The 21404-nt window shown below is 48.0% G+C and overlaps 1 protein-coding gene across 1 annotated transcript; it reads left to right on the top strand.

The window, feature by feature from the left end:
- The first annotated feature begins 4055 nt into the window (after positions 1–4055).
- LOC308343773 (ral guanine nucleotide dissociation stimulator-like) lies at positions 4056–15912 on the top strand. Its single transcript, XM_080804941.1, has 4 exons — positions 4056–4109; positions 11943–12053; positions 13240–13430; positions 14981–15912. Exons 2-4 carry the CDS (start codon positions 11958–11960, stop codon positions 15009–15011), a joined length of 318 nt encoding a protein of 105 aa, XP_080661067.1. The 5' UTR covers positions 4056–4109; positions 11943–11957; the 3' UTR covers positions 15012–15912.
- The last annotated feature ends 5492 nt before the right edge of the window (positions 15913–21404 follow it).

The following is a 21404-nucleotide window of genomic DNA, read 5'->3' as shown; positions in this document are numbered from 1 at the left end:
AGATCACAGTTAAACGGATCCTCTCCATCACAGTTTACAGCCTGGTGATTAAGTATTTGAGACACATCATTAGAGGAAGACAGCCCTTGAAAGCCAATAAAAGAGAGACCTTACTAAATCTCCTTCTGTAAAACTCAAAGAGATTGAGCCTCCAGTGCACAACCCACAGCTACAGAAGTCTCCACCTGACACCTGGTGCTGCACGGACACTTGATATTTCTGAATCTACTGGGAAGAAAGTGAAATAGGTGACATCTAGGTAGACCGTGTTCACCCACGGCCATGAGTCAAGACTCCAAGCTTTGACCAAACATGAGATCGTTTATCTCTCTTTTCTTTTCCTTTATTCTGGCAATGGCCTGGAAAGGTAACACCCTCATCAGTGTTGCCCAGGTCACTACTACAGCAGTATCCTTTGGAATTTAGAGCAACCTTTTAATTCAAGCTACCAGAAAATTCAACCCTGGTCTGAAATTACTCAAGCTAAATAAGACATCTCATTGGTTAACTTCCCTACATTCATGTTCTGAGTTAGAAGGGAACTATCAGGAAAAATTGTGTTCCAAGATTTATGCCTTTGGCTGGTCTTACGTCCCTGGTTAGTGATAAACGTAGATGGAGTATGATCAAGACCTTTTCCTTCATTCTTGAAATTGTTGCAGAACCCCTTGCCAAAGCAATGTCAGCCCAACAAAAATCCTTACACTCTGGCCAAAGGAGTTCTTAAAAATAAGATAGCCCTTGGTTATCTCTTAGCTGAGCAAGTCTGGGTCTGTGCTGCAGACAACAGCATGTGCTAAACCCCGATGAACAGTTCTGGGGGAAGTTGAAGTCTCATAGTATCAGATTACTGAGGAAGCCACGTGGCTTAAAAGAGTGACTCCTTCAGCAGGGTCTTTCTTACTCATTTGTTTTTAATTGCTTTGAGTCTTGGAGTACATAGCCTCAAATTGCACTCCAAACATTGGGAATTATCTTGTTTATCATAATCAATATAATCTGTGTGGTGCTTTATGTTTTCTCAAAAGCTCTAAATGCAAATGCAGAGACACTAACCTGCATAGTAATGATCTTTCTAAGGTTGGAACATCAGAAAAACAAAAACAAAAAAGAAAAGAAGAACATGACCAACTCAAAAATTGTAAGACTGCAGTGGTGCCCTGTGAACATCACAAGGGTTAATCAGAAACATCAAGAACTCTGAATACTACACTGAGGAGCAACCAGTACTGTGAGCACTTCAGACCAGGTGCTGAGAGTGACGTTAATGCCTTCAGTTTAGATCTCTTAGTTAAACTGAGAGTCTGATCAAAATGTGGGGTTGTTGAAAAGGAAAACCACAGGCTCAAAATGCCCACACATGGCTTAAGGACCTAAGTTGGAAAGTTAAGATTTAATACCGACCCAACTGCAGTTTCAACATCCAGAACTATATAACCTTTAGCCAACCCAGTTGGGAATTTCCTGGTCAGCGCTAGGAAGTCTACTGATTGGCTCCCTCTGTTTCCCTTAGGAGGGTGATCTTGCCTAAAACAATGGATTCTTAGCTGATTATGTTTTATTTTCTCCCTTGCTGTCTTATTTTTAAGTTTTATTTATTTGTGGAGGGGGGTCTCAGAGGGAGAGGGAGAGCGAAACACAAACAGGCTCTGTGCTGAGCACAGATCCCTGTGAAGGGCTGGATCCCAAGACCCTGAGATCAGGACCTGAGCCAAAGCCAAGAGTGTGACACGTAACTGACTGCATCACCCATGCACTCCATCTCGCAGGCTATCTTGGAAGTCTTTTCTTTCTTGTGGCCATTTGGACCGCCCCTCTATCTACTGGATAGGATACTATCCAAGTCATTATTAGATCAGTTAATACAGCCCATTAGGTCGTAAAACTTATGGGGCTGGATTTGTCTTATTTCACAGATTCTTACTTAGTGCATTTACCTTTGTTTACCTTTTATATACCATAAACACTTACCTTTTCTTTCACTTGGACTGTGATGAAGATCCCATGAAATTATGTCAGTGAAAATGCTTGCTGTGGAAAATATAACGATGGTGAATTTATTCATATACTTATATTAATGTACATCTTATCCTAAAAGTAACACAAGTATGATCACAGAGTCAGCCCCAATGTTTCAGTTCTACAACTAACAGAGAGCAAAGCATAAATTTAATATAACCACTGGGCTAAGTGTGCTGTTAAATTTTGATTTTTCTGGTGATCAGAGGAAAGTAAAATGGAGCGTTATGTTCCCCAGTGAGCATTACGGTAAGGGAGAAGTTCTTGTTTATGATGTATTTCACTTGACACTTATTTCCCTAATGAGTATCTCCCAATGTCTTCTCATACAAGAAAGCTAACGAGGGCATTTCTGTTCATGCAATTCTACAGTGGACGTCTAGTGTTGGTTCTTGGGAGCTTTTTTTTTTTCTTTCAGTTTTTGAGAAAAGCTTGTTCATATGTATGTACACTGTACATGAAATCCAGGAACAGTGAGTGATTCTGAAGAGAAATAAAACTCTTTTCCATGATTTTGACCAGCCTTGATTGAGAAAGAGCACCTAGACCCATATATACATTTTATTATGCAAACTCTTTCCTTAATGTCTGTATGTCAATCAACGCATGATGTTAAGATATTATTATTTATCTTTTTTACAGTTTTTATTTTCATTCCAGTTAGTTAACGTGAGATTATATTATTTTGAGGTGCACAATATGAGGAATAAAGTCACTGTATGGAAAAGAAGGAGACATTGAAAGCAATTTAGCTTTTTAGGCTATTTTAACACTTAACATAATTATGCTGACATTTTCCTTCTTGGGATTTACCCCGTGTCTATACCTCCAACCCACTTGCAGAACACACCTGCCGCCAGCCCCTATGCAGAAATTCTCTTAGGGCCGGTCTCCCACTGATGACGTCCAGGGCGCGCCAGGGACGTCGGAGAAGCCCGGCAGCCCCTGGGCAGCGGTAGGGTGGTAAGGAGGGTCTGCGTGGGGGACGCGACAGTGGCGGGGTGGGAAGCACAGCGGGGAGGGGTAGCAGAAACCAGGGGGGTGCAGTGAGGCAGCGGGGGCAACAGGGCGGGGCGGTGGGAAGCAATGTCACTGGGTCACAGTCACAGCGGCGTTGGGGAGGTGCAGTGGGGTGGCAGTGGCGTTGGCAGGGCACAGTGGGTCAGCAGCACAGTGGGGGGTCAGCAGGGCAGTATTGGGGTGGGGGTTAATGGTGGGGGGTGGGCAGGACAAGCGGGGCGGCGGTCTCATGGTAGTGGGGCAAGGCAGCGGCCGCAGGGCCACCAAGGAAGGGGCGGTGGCCTTGGAGACCCTGGCAGCAGCACCAGGCCGGCGGGTACCGGGGCGGGGAAGGGGGCAGGGGCAGGGCGGCAAGAAGGGCAACGTGGGGAGTAGCTAGGGGAGGGCTGCAGTGGCGCTGGGGGATGTGCAGCGGGACCCCAGTTCCTGGGGTGCGGTAGCGGTGGGGGGCGGGGTGTGGCAGTGGGAATCAAGGGCAACTCAGTGGGGCAATGGGGCAGTGACGGCATGGGGTGGTAGGTGGGTCCGTGGGGCTGCCCAGGCGGGAGGAGGTGGCAGCCAGGTGATGACCCTATGGTCGGGGGGCGGGACCGGTGGGGGAGGGAGCCGGGGTCACCAGAACCATGTGAGGGGATAACCAGGCGGTAGTGGCACAGGGAGCGGGGGCGGGCCATGGTGGGGGAGCTCCGTGAGAGCCAAGTGGGGCAGCCGTGCGGCGACTGTGGGGGGCGGGAGGAATCGAGGCAGCAGCAGCTGGAGTGGGGGTGGGACCAGCCCGGATCCAGCGGCTCAGCAGCAGCGCAGCAACGGGGCGGGGTGGTGGGCGGGTCCGTCCTGCACGCCAAGGGGGCGGGGCAGCGGCCGTTAGGAGGGCGTGGTGGGCGGGCCCATCCTGCACGCCAAGGGGGCGGGGCATCAATGGTTAGGAGGTCGTGGTGGGCGGGACCATTGTGTACGTCAAGGGGGCGGGGCAGCGGCCGTTATGAGGGCGTGGTGGGCGGGCCCATTGTGCACATCAAGGGGGCGGGGGCACAGGGCAGCCGCGGAGCTGCGGAGCTGAGGCAGCTGAGGTAACGGGGGCAGTGTGAGGGGCACAGCAGGGTGGCAGGGGTGCATTTTGGGGGGGCAGCAAGCTGGTAACAGTGCGAGGGGTGATGGACGTGCTGGAAGCCACACGCTTGGCAGCCAGGAGGCATCGGAGTGGGGTGGGGGAGAAGCTAGGCGGTAGTGTCCTTGGGGGTGGGCAGGACTAGCTGGGTGTAAGCGGAATGTCCATGTCATGGCGTGGTGAGTCGGGCAGCGAAGCAAGGGCCTGGCTTTGCTGGGCTTGGTACATGACTACAGGGCGGGACCACCGATAGCAGCAGCAGCGGGGACCCAGGGTAGCAGCGGAGAGGCAATGGTGGTTGTAAATGGGGCACTGTGGACGGGGGAGCAGCGCGGTGGGAGGGGCTCATGTTGTGGGGGCAGCTTGGTGGTACCAGTGCGGGGAAGGTGGGGTCGGACTCGTGGGGCGGCAGCAGCACGGCAACAGGAGTAGGGAATCAAGAAGGCTCCAGAGTGGGGGGCAGGGGTAGCGGCTAGGTGGTAGCGGCAGGAAGGGGGACAGGAACAGCAGGGGGCAGCGTGGCAGGTGGGCATCGTGCAAGTCAACAGGGCAGGACTGCGTAGGGCTGGACTACAAAGACCAGCAGCAGCAGCGGGACACAGGGCAAGAGTGGGACACAGGGCGGCAGCAGTTCAGAAGCAGGGTGGCGGTAAGGGGGCAGTGAGGGCGAGGGGCAGGGGATTGGTAGTGGGGGTGTGGGGCTCCCGGCAGGGTAGAGGTGCAGTTGTAGGACAATCGTCTGAGAGTTAAGATTTGAGCTTGATGACAAAGGAAAGCAATGGAGTCATGGACTCAGGAGCAGAAACCTGTTATAGATGAGAACCTATTGATTAGATTAGATTACATTAGGTGACTAGATTAGATTAGATTAGATTAGATGATTAGAACCTATTGACCAGATAAACATGTGAGAAAAAGAAAGTGAGGATGGGATGCTGGGGAGTTTCAGATGGGCAAACTCAACAAAGTCGAGGACTGAAAGAGGTGCCATGTGGTGGTTTCAGCCCAAGAATCACAGAACTGTCCTGTCCTCAGAGAACACAGGATATGCAGTGGGTTAGGTGGATGGAGTCAGAAGAGTTGACAGAAATGGGACCGTGTTGCAGGGTTGTTTCCACAGGAGCCCTTACAAGAGACAGGACTGATGTAGGAAAGACGTTAGAGTTCAAGGCCGATGCTCGAGAAAGAAGTCTTGAGACAGCTTTACTGCCAAAAGATGATTTTTATTAAAGCACAGGGACATGACCCTGTGTAGAAAGGGTTGCTATGCTGTGGTCGTGATGGGAGGCTGACTCCCTAGGATGGCGTTGGGGGAGGTCAGGAAGAAGGGAGGTTTTGCAAGGACGTTGCAGGTGGACAGAGGACACACAGGATACAGGAGGCTTTGCTCTTGTCAAGTGAAGGTGATTTTTCCTTCTAGGAAGGCATTAATAGAAAGATGGTGGGGAGCTTCCTGGAGGAATGTTAGATTCTTCCTCTCACAGGTCCTTCTCAAGGGACTTCAGGTTTGGGAAGAAATTCCGTTTTATTGACATTTCCTTCTGCTTCAGCCTCCCTCAGTGTTATGGAGGGGAGGGGGATGTTAGGGCTTCAGGAAATGGAGTTATGGGTCTCTGGAAGTTATCTAGCCTATTGACAAGCAAGCCTCTTCCTTGTCAATCACTAGGACATTTGGAAACGGAGGGAGACTCAGGTCTTGCAGTGTTTTGATCTGTATTTGTGAAGAATCTGTTTTTTTTTCTTTCCTTGGCTTTAGGGCAGCCAGAGTGCCTGAGGAATGTCACCCATATCACATGTTGTGGAGGGGAGGTGTGGCGTGCCAACTTCTGCTTTGTCCTCAGCTAGCCTTCTCCACCTTCCTCATGTCCTCCTGAACAGTTTAGACCCTTCAGTCATTAAAGTTGTTCAAGTAGGATGGTCTCATCGTCTGTATCTTCTTCCTGCTGAATAGGGGCATGAAGATGTCCCTTCTTATGCGTCAGTACTGGTCATTTGGAGGCCATTATGTGTAAGTGTTGTGAATGGCAGAGACCACTGAGTGCAGGGGAGAACTTCTGTTTAGATTTTCCTGAGTAGACAGGACCATCTGTCCTCTGGATGTTACTGCAGTGAAGGATTTCTGGCACCACCCAGGGAATTTTTCAGGTCCTGGGCTCTTGTTTTTTTGGGAGGTTTTTGATAACTGCTTCAATCTCATTACTAGATATCAGTCTATTCAGGTTGTCAATTTCTTCCTGGTTCAATTTTGGAAGTTTATAGTTTTCCAGGAATGTATCCATTTCATCTAGGTTGCTTAACTTATTGGCATATAACGGTTTATAATAATTTCTGATGATTGTTTCTATTTCCTTGGTGTTAGTTGTGATCTCTCCCTTTTCATTCATAATTTTATTAATTTAGGCCTTCTCTCATTTCTTTTGGATTAGTTTGCCTGATGGTTTATCAATCTTATTGATTCTTTAAATAAACCAGCTTCTAGTTTCATTGATGAATTCTACTGTATCTCTACTTTCTATCTCATTGATCTCTGCTCTAATCTTGATTATTTCCCTTCTTGTGTGTGGAGTTGGATTAATTTGTTGTTGATTCTCCAGTTCTTTAAGATGTAGAGACAGCTGGTGTATTCTGGATTTTTTCATTTTTTTGAGAGAGGCTTGAATGGCTATGTATTTCCCCCTTAGAACTGCCTTTGCTGTATCCCATAGGTTTTGGACCAATGTGTCTTCATTCTCATTGGTTTCCATAAATTGTTGAAGTTCTTCTTTGATCTCCTGGTTGATCCAAGCATTCTTAAGCAAGGTGGTCTTTAGCTTCCAGGGGTTTGAGTTCCTTCCAACCTTTTCCTTGTGTTTGAGCTCCAGTTTGAAAGCAATGTGATCTGAGAATATGCAGAGAATCATCTCAATCTTTTGGTATTGGTTGAGCCCTGATTTGTGACCCATTATATGGTCTATTCTGAAGAAGGTTCCATGTGCACTCGAGAGGAATGAGTATTCTGTTGTTTGAGGGTGGAATGTTCTGTATATATCTATGAGATCCATCTGGTCCAATGTGTCATTCAATGCTCTTGTTTCTTTAGTGATCTTCTGCTTGGATGATCTTTCTATTACTGAGAGTGGCAATGTAAGATCTCTGCTATTAATGTATTCATATCAGTATGACTCTTTATCTTGATTAACAGTTGTCTTATGTAGTTGGCTGCTCCCATATTGGGGGTGTAAATATTTATAATTTTTAGATCTTCTTTGTGGATGGACACTTTAAGAATGATGTAATGTCTTTCCGTATCTCTGACTACAGTATTTAGTTTAAAATCTAATTTATCTGATAGGAGAATTGCTACCCCAGCCTTCTTTTGAGCCCCATTGGCATGAAAGATGCATCGCCATTCCTTCACTTTCAGTCCGGATGTATCCTTAGGTTCAAAATGGGTCACTTGTAGACCACATATGGATGGGTCCTGTCATTTTATTTTACTCTGATCCTTTTCAATGATATACGGAGGTGCCATTAGTACTTTAAGAGTGTTGCACAACTAATTACTTGTAGAACATTTCCATCACAGAGAAACCTGGGCTGTGTATCACTCACTGCTCATTATTGCACCCCAGTCCCTGCAACCACTGTGCTTCTCTCTGTCTCTGGTACTATACCTCACCTGGGATTTTCATGTGACTTGAATCCTACAATATGGCCTTCTCTGTCTGGCTATAGAATATAAGAAAGATAAATAATTTTTTCATTGTTTTATAAAAGTAACATTTTATTACAAACCAATGTTCCTGAAAGAACTATCATCATGGGAAGCCCCAAAATAAGCTACTCTCATTATCTGGGATATTGTTCCCTTTCATAAGGATATCTTGAATGGCAGAAACGGGGGGGAATTCTAGGTCCATGAGACACCTTTAAATTCTTTTATTATCCTGCGTAGGCCATGTTTAAATTATTCTACTGGGTAATTCATAAAAAATATTAAAATCACATGTTAAATCTTCTTGTCTATTATTAAGAAGTCAGGTAATAGGAGCACCTGGGTGTCTCAGTGGGTTAAAGCCTCTGCCTTTGGCTCAGGTCATGATCCCAGGGTCCCGGGATCGAGCCCTGCATCAGGCTCTCTGTTCAGCAGGGAGCCTGCTTCCCTTCCTCTCTCTCTGCCCACCTCTCTCCCTACTTGTGATCTCTGTCTGACAAATAAATAAATAAAATCTTAAAAAAAAAAGTCAGGTAATAGAGTAAATAGTTCTTTAGTTTTAAGCCAGAAGGTGTTTATGTAGTAAAATAATGACTTAAATATGACAAAAAGAAGATAAGTTCCTACTCCAAGAAATAATAGCCCGTAATGGATTTTGTCCCAATTTCAATGATTTTCCCTCTGTATGCGTGTGTGGGGGGGGAAGGGGTGTTTGTGTGTGTGTGTTATGCTGTGGATGGATGGTAGTGAGTGTTTTGGGGCTGGGCTCTTCTTCAATCTGATGTCCCCACAGTGGACAAGCACTGTCACTGCTGTCCTCTTGGGAATTCTCTGTGACAGCACTCAAAGACCCATCATTGAACAACTGAGCCATTTCCCATTATTTGACTCTTGTCATTCAAGTGATAAGTACATCTGTGCCACAAATCTGTTTCTTTCTGTCTGATTCCTACAAGGATCACCACTTGAACACTTTAATTCAGGGACATTCCCCTTGTACTGATGGCATCAGAAGTGCTTGAAAATTAAGAGAGTGACGAGGCCCATGTGAAGGGACTCTGGGCTCCTGAAAGACCACATGAAGGAGCTCAGTATCCAATCTGAAGATCCACTCAGCACTGTCATGTGAAGAAATCTATGGCAACATGACAGCATAATTTGGGCAGTTATTTGGTAAATCAGCATAAGGGAATGTAACTAGAACATTTTGAAATCAGCAAATAAACTTAGATAGTTATCAGACTAGAAGCTAGAAAAAAATGACCAAAAAGCACTTGGCTTCCTCAGTCAAGCACGAGGTACTTGATCTCAGGGTCATGAGTTTGAGCTCCACATGGAACACAGAGTTGATGTAGGAAACAAAAGAAAACAATAGGACTTGCACATGACCTAAATCAATTGGGCCTGGCCAATAGAGCTAGTTGGTGGTGGGCTGGATTATCTCTCCTGTTCATTCAGACTCTGGGCCCTGAGCCCTCAGGTGGTGCCAGTCCTTATCAGGTAAACAGTTTCTTCCTCTTGGAGCTCAGGGTTTAGAGGGGCAGATGGACAAACATGACTGAAAAGATGAATGAAAGGAGAATTTGCTCCATGAGAGAAGAGTAATGGACTAAGCTGGGTCCTGAACTCCACCAGGGGAGGGATCCAACAAGGCTATGCTGAGATGACATTGAGAATTCCTGTGGCAGGAAGAGAAGAAGGCAGCCCTGCACAAATACCACTGTATTTAGCCAGGAAGAGGGTACCATGGTGCAGAGGATTGGAAGCGGAATATGATGTTCCCAGAGTGGGGGTTAGAAAGGAGGCCAGGGTGCTAGAAAGGAGGATGCTGAAGCAGAGGAAAGGGAGGAGGACCATGGCCTGGGGCAGGTGGACAGTACCAGTACCTGCTCCTAGTGCTGTTTGACCACATTACCCCACAGTAGGGGGCTTAACCAGAAACACTGTCTCAGAGTCTCAGAGGAGACTTTAACTTCAGCAATCTAGCAGTGCTCAGCTAGGGGATATTGCCAGAGCCCCTCAGTACTTTGGGGCTGTTGGGGCTGTTGAAAACACCAAGGCAGGACCTGCTTCACTGATAACCTGAGCTCACGTCGGGTGTGAGCAGGATTCTGTCCATCTCAAAAGGCCTGAGTTCTTTTGTCTGTTGTTGGCCCTCATTGCTACATCACCTTCCCATGTGTGTGTCAAGGTTCAACATAGGGGCTTGAATTCCAGGGTCAGGATCTGAGAGAGAACACGGGTCAGAGGCAGCACAGAGATGGGCAATGAGCTTTTAGAACTAAATCTCAGACAGGGTTTTTGGATCATAGGGCCATGTTCTGTGGAATGGAAGGAGTCACTAAGTCCTGACCAAACTCTAAGGGACTGGGTTAGATCAAGTTTTTTAAACAATATATGAGATTTCAGGGAACCACTTGGAGGAGAAGATGACAACCCCTGTAGGGTCAATGCCTTGCCCAGAATGACAGACTTGTAAGAAGGCTGAACCAGGCATGAATCCAGCTCTTTGGGAGTGTCCCCAACGTTCGGGCCCTGGATGCAACTAGCCATTCACTGGAGGGCTCTGGAGAAAAGTTGTATTGAAGGCAGGGGTTACAGACATGGAGATGGTTTCAGGGTGAGAGTGAGCATTGATATCATAGACAGGAGGCATTCCAGGAAGTTCTTGTCTGAGGGGGAGCCCAGGTCATGGCAATCCACTGAGTGGACCCCTATCCACATCAGACCCATTGGAAAGGAGTTAATACATCTCAGCACAAGATATGCAGTCTCCAGTGGTAAGAGTGGATTCCGACCATCAAGCCTCAAGGCTCTGATTCCCTCTTTATGGTTTGCTTTGAAAATTAGAAAGCCTAAGGTCTTGAGAAATTATGGCCCACGCCTATGAAGAGGGGCTATCATCATCTGGGACTCTAGAATGTGAACACTGATGAACAGATGTGTGCCCAGAGGAGTGACTGTACACACACACACACACACACACACACACACACACACACACACACACATTATTAGGGACTGTAGGGTGGGATCTGACGAGTAGCAGGCTCAGAGAAAGTGAGAAGGGGAGGAAAAGGTGCTAGGACATATTTCCTACCTGTGACACTACTCCTCCTATAACATAGATATTATTCTCCATATGCCCGTGGAAATCTTTAGGTAGCCCATGCTGGAATCAACCGTATTGAATAGGCAAGACACAGACCACCCCTGACAGGTATAATGGCATATCCAGGGTCAAGGTAAGAGTAGAGAGATGTGTCTGAATCCAGGTGGGGTCCTGGCTCCACTCAGCCCTTCCTTGGGGGTCTTTGGAAAGGGGTGTGTTGGTGTCCCTGTGTACAGATGTGGTCTCGCATGCAGAAAGGGGATGAGTACATGGCAGTCCTGATCACTGTCTGTGTAGGTGATAATATCCAGGATGGACATGGGTAGGTGATCTCAGGCAGTGAAGTCACTTTCTTGACCACAGGCCCCAACAGAATTTGGAACCCGGCAACCAGGCACCCACATTCTAGTGTAGTCTGGTACCAAATACTTGGCTGGAGACATCTGATATGGAAAGATGTTCTCTTGCTCCGTGCCTACTTCCCAGGTCTCTGGTTTCCAGAAAGCCCAGGGGAATCACTTTTTCTCTTGCTGCAGACATTGGCTCAAACTTCACCCCAACGCCTCAGGGCATTTGGCAGGAGGTTCCATAAGGTCATACAAGGAAGCCTAGGCCAGGCCAAGACACCCCTCTGAGCCATCCCAGGGCAGCCCCATCCCTTCCTCTTGATGTTCAGGTAAAGAGGGATATGTGGGGTTTCTGTCACTGGCTGGAGGAGGTTTCAGGACAGTGGAAACCCTGGTGATCCCTTTATGTTCACCCCAACGTCATGGTGGGCAGGATGGAAAGACGATTGTGAGGGGTGTCTTACCTGTGCCAGAGCACATCCAAGGCCCTGAAGCTGTGTCACATTTCTATCCTTGGTGAAGATGTATGCATACTGGGGAGTGGTACATCTGGAAGGGAGTGCCCTGTGTCTGAGAACCAGCGAAGGGAGCCAGACAGGGCACTGAGACCTCCTGCCTGGTGTCTGGGCACTGTCTTTATAGAGCTCCACACAGGAGATGGGGCAGGAGCTGAATGACGAGAACCTCTGCTTTATCACCTTGAAGGAAAAGAAGCTGCTCCACACTGCCAACAGAGTCCAGCACTGGCCCAGGGTGAGTGCAGGTGCTGGGGAGAACCAACCCTCAGGGTCCCAAAGCAAAAAAAAAAAATGTATCCCAAGTGCCAGAGCCAGCCTAGTACTGCCCTGGGCTCCGTCCTAAAGTCCTGAACCCACATCAATCTTCATCCCCATCGCCTCCCCAAACTTGCCTCCATGGCTCTGTCCTTGTCTTGGCGAAATGCAGTGTCACTGTCCACATAGTTGTAGGAATATCAGAGAACGGACTCTAAATGCTTTCTCACCTCATTCATCTCATTCAACGAGAATCCTTTTGCCCTCTATTATGCATTTTCCTAAGTTGTGATGCCAGGTGTTCCCATTGTCTTGACAGTCCTTCCCCAAATTCTCCAAGTCTTGCACAGTATCATGATAATTTGGGAGACTTTACCCAAAGGAACAGGGGGCCCATGGTACTATGACTCCTGCTCTGCCTTTTGGTTGTGAGGGAACACATCCCTGGGGCCCCTCCAGGGTCAGGAGAAGGGATCTCATTGTGCTGCACAACATTGCAGAAGGCCAGTCATTTATCACAGACATTGAGCCCTTCAGTGATGCAAGACTTTGATGGGATTTGCTTCTGTTGCTGACTCCCATTGCTACACTAAACACCCTACATGCCCTAACATCCATGAGCTGTCTCACCTAAGAAAATGTCTCTGTGCTCTCATCTCAACAATGGGATATGTTATCAGAAATCACAGGATCAACACCGTTCATGCAGGGAGGTGCTATCAATACTCAGCTCACAATCTGACCTGAGATACTATCAAGTTCAGGCTTCACTTACTTCACTTCTTTGTATGGATGCCAAGAACATTTTTTTCTTTTCATTAAAGATTTATTAATTCATTGGTTGATTGACTCATTGGAAAAAGATAGGGGGAGAGTGGGGATAAGAAGAGGGAGAGACAGAAACTTCATGAACACTCTGTCCTCAATATGCAGCCCTAAGAGGAGCTTGATCTCAGGACATTAAGATAATGACCTGAGCCAAATCCCTGACTCCTAGAATTCAGGTAAGGAACCACCCAGTCACCTGATTGTTTTTATGACTGTGGGTCCACGAGTTCTACCTCTTGACATTGGTAACTGGGATATGGGGGGTTCGGTCTGTGCTCCAACCCCTAACCCTCGTGGTGGCTATAGCACTGTCTCATGACTCCTCTGTTTCACCTCAGGGGAAAAATGGCTCTCCGTTGAAGAGGAGAGAGACCCATGTGCTATGGACCAATGGGGCCAACCTGCTAAAGAAACAAATACGTCTGGAGCCTGCTCCCCTAGGAGGAAACCTCAGCTATGTCAACGTATTTCTGAGCTCATACAGAGACTTTGCCACCACCCAAGAGGTTCTGGACCTCCTGTTTGCAAGGTCAGCACCCTGCGCCTAACTGCCCAGCAGCATTTGGCCACGGCCTCATTGTGAGGTTTGGGAATGTTCCCAAACCTCCCTAGCCTTGATTTTCTCCTCTGACTGGGTCAGAGTTATTTTAGGGACTCAGTGGGGTCTTGAAATGAAAGTGCACCTGGGTGCCTGGGCCTGTGCAAAGGTCTGTTAGCAAACCTGTCCTTGTACTCACTTATCATTGTCCTGCTTGTCATGGTGAAGCCTCTGCCTTACCCTCACTATCACTGTGGACTTTATCTGGGCTGTTTGGCCATTTAAAAAGAGATCTGAGACTCTATTTGTGGTCTGTGCCTGGGTGAAACCAGAGCAGTGGTCTCCGGGTGTGAGCAGGGGGTCCAGGCTCATTCAGATAACTGTGATGGGTTCGTTCGTGCCCTATCATTCAGCAAGCATTCAGGAAACTCCACTCTGTGCATGTGTTCCTATAGGAGCTGACTGTGAACCCTGCACAGATCAGATAGCACCCCAAGCCTCCAGACTAGTCAGGGGTCAGGCAGTGACACTAGACACTAAGAGAGGTAACATCCACAGGGCATTTCATTAGTTTCCCCCTGGCCTCCTCTAGATATGGGTGCATTTCAGGAGCAGCAGAATATGTAAGTGAGCTTTGGCTGATGAAGGAGGGCCTTCTTTCTCCCCAAGGGCAGCAAGGGGAGTTTGAGTTGGAGGGAACCTTGGACCCTCATCCCACACATCTGTGATTCCTCCTTAAGGGTGAAGGTCTGAGAGTTTCCTCTGGAGAAAGAAAGGGGCTCAGGGAAGGTGTGGGTGTGGGCAGTGTGGCAGAGCAGAGGGGGCTGAGGAACAGCTTTAGCCCCTAAGAGAATCATTCCCCTTTCCGTCCCCTCCCAGCCCTGACTCTACCCTAATCCTGGGAAACAGAAGAGAGGCTGTGGGAACCATCACACTCAGCAATCTGTTGGAACCCAGACACTGGGTGCTCAGAGGTGGCTCAGGAGACCCAGTGAGAGCTCAGGGACCAGACATTCCACACCTTGTGGGAGAATAGTGTCAGTGGAAGGAGATCCACTCATGGCACATAGTGAAAGAGGCAGCACATGGCAAAGGTAGTAACATTTGGGGCATTGGGAGGGTCCTGTTAAGGACTAGCTAGAGACAGAGTCCCTTTGTTTCCTCTTTGGATGGCTCTTCACAGAGCAGTGGTATGTGCAGTGAGGGTAATTAAGAGGACAGACATCACCCCTCCCTGGGCACATGCAGTTGAATTCAAGTAGCAACTCAGCAAGGAGACAGACTGAGGCATGTGTCCAGCTCCCCTAAGAAGGACAGATATTATAACACCATTGATCAAGGACTCACACACATAGTGGGTTTTGCCACCCTGTCATCTGTGACCAGGCTTGTCTCAGGCAGGACTGCCAGATCGTAGGTGGACAAGAATTAGAACTGGCCTCTGACAGGAGCTGGAAGTCCAGGGACACAGGTTCCCACAGGGGTTCCCTGGGATACTGGTTTGGGAGGGTGGGCTGTCCTCTGATACCTCTGTCTAATAGTCTCTTCCCAGGGCCATCTCCTCTATGTTGAACACATATCAAGGACAATATCCAGAGGTTTTTGTCCAGCCCCCAGGTTTTCCCAGCCTGAATATGCTGCTAGCCTACCTGGGGCTCAATATGCCAGGCTCAGATTTGGATCACCGTGTCCAGCTTTTGCTCTCCCAGCTGCAACAGCTTGAGCCCACAGAGTCAGTGTCTGGGTAAGAGAAGGGCTGGGATGAGCGATGTGGGCCAGTGGAGGGTACTGTGTGGGGCACACTGAGTAGGCCTCCAAAGAGTGCAGCTGGGTCGAGAGGAGTAGTCTCAGATCCCTGTTCCCATGGTCTTTAGTCAGGGAGACCAACCAGGGATTGGTTCCTGGACACAGATAACATTGAGTGGTGGGAAAAGTTTCCTTTATTTCGAAGGGACACGGGAAGTCAATCATCCTGATGATACTTTCTCTTCATGGAGCTACAGGAGTTGTTCCATTGCAAGATCCTGAACCACCTCAGGAAATTGGGCCAGCTCCCACTGGGTTACCCGCTGTATCTTCAGAGACAAAGCTGGCCCACCCCATCCCTGCTGCTGGATCTCACCCCTCAGCAAGTGCAGTGGGGCCACCTGCCCTGTTGGGGCCGGTGTAGGTGGTAGTCAGGGCTCTAATTCACTCTCCTGAGATGAAAGAGTTGTCAGCCCCTTTTCCTGACCTGGAGGTCCAGCAGTGTCCTGCCCCTGCTCCTGGGGTTCCCAAGGGGCTCAAGCCAGCACCTGTCTCAGTGGAATAACAAGCCTTGGCCCCCAAGCAGCATCTCATGCTGGCTAGAACAGGCTGGATGGATTCCCCTTCGCTGTCCTTGCCTTTTTTGTAATTTTTGTGTTTTGTATACAGCTGTATAATGGCTTCATAGATTTTGGTCATATAAATAAAGTAGAAATTGTGATCACTTAAACGTTTGCTCTGATCCATTTCAATGTTACATCGAGGTGCCTGTAAGTACAGTAAGAGTGTTGCACAACTACTTACTAGTAGAACATTTCCATCACAGAGAAACCTGGGCTACTGAGCGCTCGCTGCTCATTCCCTCATTTCAGTCCCTGCAACCACTGCTCTTCCCTCTGTCTTTGGTACTTTACCTCATGTGGGATTTTCATGTGCCCCGAATTCTACACTATGGCCTTTTCTGTCTTGCTACAGAACATAAGAATGTTACGTATTTTTTTAAGTTTTTCATAAAAATAACACTTTGGTACCAACTAATGTTCCTGAAAGAACAATCATCTTGGAAAACTCCAAAATAAACTACTTTCATTATCTTGGTTAGTGTTCCCTTTCATAAAGGAACCCTGAATGGCAGAAATGGGGGAAATGTTTGGGTCCATTAGAAACCTTTAAATTCTTTCCTTATCCTGCATAGGCTATGTTTAAACTATTCTAGCGGGCTTTTTATAAAAAAAAAATATTAAAATCATATCTTAAATCATCCCATTTATTTCTAATGAGTCAGGTAATAGTCAATCACTCTTGAGGTTTTAGTCACACTGTGATTATGAAGTAAAATAATGATTCAAATATGAAGAAAAGAAGACACTTTCCTTCTTCCAAGAAATAATATCACATAATGGGTGGTGTCCCGATTCCATGATTTTCCCTCTGGGTTTTGTGTGTATGTGTGTGTGTGTGTGTGTGTGTAATACTGGGTGGGAGGCAGGGAGAGTTGTAGGCTGGGTTCTTGTTCTACCTGAGGTATCCACCGTAGATAGGCACTGTTGCTGCTGTCCTCTTGGGCATTCTCATTGTCAGCACTCAAAGCCCCATCATGGAACAACTAAGCCATTTCCAATTATTTGACTCTCATCATTCAAGTGATAAGTATGTCTGTGCCATAAATCTCTGTCTCTTTCTGTCTGATTCCTAAAAGTTTCACCACCTGAACACCTTTAGTTCAGGGACATTCCCCTTGTGCCGATGATGTCAGATGGGCATGACAACCCAGGGAGTGAGAGGTCCCATGGTAGAGGGACTCTGGTCTCCTGAAAGACCACATGAAGGAGATCATCCTCCAATCTGAAGATCTACTCAGCACTGTCATGGGGGGAAATCTACGGTAACATGCTACCATATTTGGGGGAGTTATTTGGTAATTTAGCATAAGGGAATATAACTAGAACATGTTGAAAACAGCAAGCAAACTTCGATAGTTATCAGCCTAGAACCTAGAGAAAATGACCAAAGAAGCACTTGTCTTCCTCAGTCAGTAGGGCACAAGGTACTTGATCGCAGGGTCATGAGTTTGAGCCCCACATGGAACACAGAGTTGATGTAGGAAACAAAAGAAAACAACAGGACATACACATAACCCAAATCAATTGGGCTTGGACAATAGACCTGAATGGTGGTGTGTTGGTGGTGCCAGTGCCAATCAGGCAACCAGTTTTTCCCTTTAGGTGATCAGGGTCTAGTGGGCAGATGGACAAACATGAACTGAAAACGTGAATGAAAAGAACATTTGCTCTATAAGAAAAGACCAAGGGACTTCAACTGGGTCCAGAGCTCGTCCAGGTGAGGGGTCTGACAAGGTTGTGCTGAGGTGGCACTGAGAATTACTGTGGCAGGAAAAGAAGGAGAGAGCCCTGCACAAATCTGAGTGTACTTAAATGGCAGAGGGTACCATAGTGCAGAAGATAAGAAGCAGAACATTATGTTCTCAGAGTTGGGGTTAGAAAAGAGGCCAGAGTGATTGGAGGAAGCTGAACGTGGGAGTAGAGAGGAAAGGGAGGAGGGCCATGGCCTGGGGCAGGTGGACACTACCAGTGCCCTGCTCCTCGTGCTGTGTGACCACATTACCCCACACTCAGTGGCTTAACCAACAAATACTATCTCACATTCTCTGAGGAGTCTTTAAGTACAGGAATCCAGGAGGGCTTACCTAGGGGGTCCTGCCAGAGCCACACAGTACTTTGGGGCTATTGATAACATTAATGCAGGATCTACTTCACTGAGAATCTGAGCTCACATAGTGGTTTTGGCAGGATTCCGTCTATCTCAAAAGGCGTGAGTTCTTTGGTCTGTTGTTGGCCCTCCTTGTTGGGTCCCGGGCCCATGTGTGCGTTTCAAGGTTCAGCATAGGGGCTTGTACTCAAGGTTGAGGATCTGAGAGAGAACACAGGACAGAGACAGCACAGTGATGGGCAATGAGCTTTTAGAACTAAATCTCGGACTGGGTTTTGGAACATGGGGCCATGTTCTGTGGAATGGAAGGAATCATTAAATTCAGTGCACACTCCAATGAAGAGCATTACACAAAGATGATAAAACAGGATATGAGATTTCAGGGAACCACTGGGAGAAGGTGAAGACCGCTGCATGGTTAGTGCCTTGCCCAGAATCACAGACTCGTAAGAAGGATGAACCAGGCATGAACCCAGCTCTTTGTGAGTGTCCTCAAATTTGGGGCCCTGGATGTACCTAGGACTCACTGGAAGGCTCTGGAAAAAATTGTGTTGTCAGCAGGGGCTACAGACATGGAGATAGTTTCAGGGTGATGGAGGGCATTGATATCATAGACAGGAGGCATTCCAGGAAGTTCTTCTCTGAGGGGGAGCCAAGGTCATGGCCACCCACTGAGTGGACCCCTATCCATATCACACGCATTGGAAAGGATTTAATAGCTCTCAGGACAGGATATGGAGTCTCTCCTGGTAAGGGTGGATTCTGACCATCAAGCGCCAAAGCTCCAATCCCTTCTTTAGGGTTTGCTTTGAAAATTAGAAAGCCTAAGGTCTTGGGAAAGTATGGCCCACCCCTCTGTATATGGGGCTGGCGCCTTCTCGGACGCCAGAATATGAGCACTGATGAACAGATGTGTGCCCACAGGAGCGACTGTGCATGCACTCACACACACACACACTCTCTCTCTCTCTCTCTCTCTATCTCTCTCTCTCTCTCTCTCTCTCTCTCACACACACACACACACACACACACACTTTCACACAACATTAGGGACTGTAGGGTGGAATCTGACGAGTAGCAGACTCAGAGAAATTGAGAAGAGGGGGAAAATGTGTTTGGAGGTATTTCCTACATGTGACACCACTCCTCCAATATCATAGATATTATTCCACATATACTAGTGGAGATGTGGAGGTAGTCCATGCTACAATCATCTGTATTTTACAGACAAGATGCAGACTACCCCTGTTAGGCATTATGGCTTATCCAGGTTCACAAACAGGTGAGAGTGGAGATTTGTGTCTGAAGCCAGGTGGGGTCCTGGATGCACTCAGCCCTTCCTTGGGGGGCCTGTGGAGATGTGTGTGTTGGTGTCGTTGTGTAGAGATGTGGCCTTGCATGCAGAATGGAGATGAGAAGACAGCCCTGTGCACTGTGCAGGTGATAATCCAGTGTAGAATTGGGTAGGTGACCTCAGGCAGTGTAGTCAATTCCTTGAACACAGGCACCAATAGAATTTGGAACACTGCAACAAGGTGCACATTCTAGTGTAGTCCACTACCAGAGTTACTGGACTGGAGACATCTGATACCGAAAGATGTGCTCTTGCTTTTTGCCAACACAATGGGTTTCTGGCTTCCAGATTCCTCAGTGGAATAGCTTTTTCACATGCTGCCAACATTGCCAAAAACCTTGCTCCCAATGCCTCAGGGCATTTGGGAGGAGATTCCTTTAGGCTTTACAAGAGCAGGGCTCTGTATGGATGCCTGAAAATCTAACCTAGGGTTAGGATAAGGGCCTAGGGGCATGGCATATCCGATCGGCTGACTCTGGGGCCAGTTGGCTGATTGGAGGGCGGGACTAGGTTGTGTCAAACTGTGCATGAACGTCCAGGGTTGAGTATGAAAGTGGGGTAGCATCGGGGGCAGTGCATGTTTCTCCTAATCAGGGGGTTTTGTGCAGCTCATAGGGCATGGTTTCCTTCTGGAGGGGAGGGAGAGGCCTGTGGTGTGATTCCTGAGTCCCCATCCTGGGAGGCTTATGGGCCAGGACTCTGGGAAAAGACGTCTAAAAATCCAATTTAGGGTTTGGGCTAAGGCCTAGGGCATGGCGGGCCCTATCTGCAGATGCTGAGGCGACCTCCCCAGTATCTGAAGTTACGACGAGTGTCAGGATTTCACTCAGACTAGAATTTATGAACACCTGGGCCACAGTGTATGGAGGTGGCCTCCTGAGAACAAATACGTTTCTCCTGCTCAGGGGCTTCTGTGCAGTTCTAAATAGCAAGATTTCATTATGGGGGACAGGTGCAGTCCTGTTGTATGTCTCAGGGTCCCCCAAATGGAGGGATTCACGAGCAGGGCTCTGAATATGGATGTCTGAAAACCCAACCTAGGGTTAGCATTAGGGACTAGGGGCGTGGCAGGTCCAATCTGCTGACTCTCAGACCAACTTCATGGGTAGCTGACTTGAGGTTGGGGCTCAGGCTGAGGGTCAGAATGTATATTAGTGTCCAGGGACAGGTTCCTTAAATGGGGGTGGCCTCGATGGCCGTGCAGGGTTCTCCTAATCCGGGAATTTTGTGCAGCTCCATAGAGCACGGTTTCCTTCTGGAGGGCTGGAAGAGTCCTGTGGTATGGTTCCAGATTTCTCTATTGCAGGGCTTGTAGGCCAGGACTCTTGGGATGGAAGTTTGAAATCCCAAGCTAGAGTTAATTTTGGGGCCTAGGGCATGGCCATCCCAATCTGCAGAGGTTGAGGCAAGCTCCCTGGGATGTGAGTTTATTGCGAGTTTCGGGCATTCACTCAGGCTGGAGTTTGTGTCCATGAGTTCTGCCAAATATGGAGGCAGACTAATATAGCCTTGGAGGTTACGAAAGCCCTGGAGATTTTGAGCACCTCCAGTTAGTAAGGATTTATTCTGCGGGACAGGAGGAGTCCTGTTTTATGACTCAGGGTTTACCCACATGGAGGGATTTGAGCCAAGGCTCTTGGCTTGGATTCCTGAAAATCCAACCGAGGGTTAGGATTAGGTCCTAGGTGCATGGCATGCCCAATCAGCTGTCTCTGGAGGGAGCTACCTGGGGGACTCAGTTGTAAATGGAGCAGAGGGTGAGGGTCACAAAGCACGTTTGTGTCCAGTGAGTCCTCAGAAAGAGGGTGTGGCCTCGGCCATGCTGGTGTCTCCAGCTCTCAGGGTTTTACACAGCTCCAAATACCTAGAAATCCCTTTGGAGGACAGGAGGAGTTCTGTTTACTGGCTCAGGGATATCCCATATGGAGGGATTCGAGACCAGGCCACTGGGGCTGATGTATGTAAATACAATCTAGGGTGAGAATGAGGGCCTAGGGGCAGGGCAGGTCTGATCTGCTGGATCTTGGTCTAACCACGTGGGTGTCAGAGTGGAGGTCGGGGCTCAGGATGAATGACAGAATGTGTAATAGTGTCCAAGACTGGCTTCTGTAAATGGGAGTGGCCTCAGAGGCCAT

The sequence above is a fragment of the Martes martes genome (genome assembly GCF_963455335.1).
Source record: "Martes martes genome assembly, chromosome: 5".
In the NCBI taxonomy this organism is placed as follows: Eukaryota; Metazoa; Chordata; class Mammalia; order Carnivora; family Mustelidae; genus Martes; species Martes martes.
This window is presented reverse-complemented; position numbering and strand designations above follow the sequence as displayed.

Bases quoted from the DNA above. Each gene is read 5' to 3' on its own strand.
- LOC308343773 (XM_080804941.1), top strand. From the start codon at position 11,958: ATGGGGCAGGAGCTGAATGACGAGAACCTCTGCTTTATCACCTTGAAG. The intron at 12,054-13,239 runs GTGAGTGCAGGT...GTTTCACCTCAG, and splicing joins GAGTCCAGCACTGGCCCAGG to GGGAAAAATGGCTCTCCGTT. The intron at 13,431-14,980 runs GTCAGCACCCTG...TCTGTCTAATAG, and splicing joins CTGGACCTCCTGTTTGCAAG to TCTCTTCCCAGGGCCATCTC.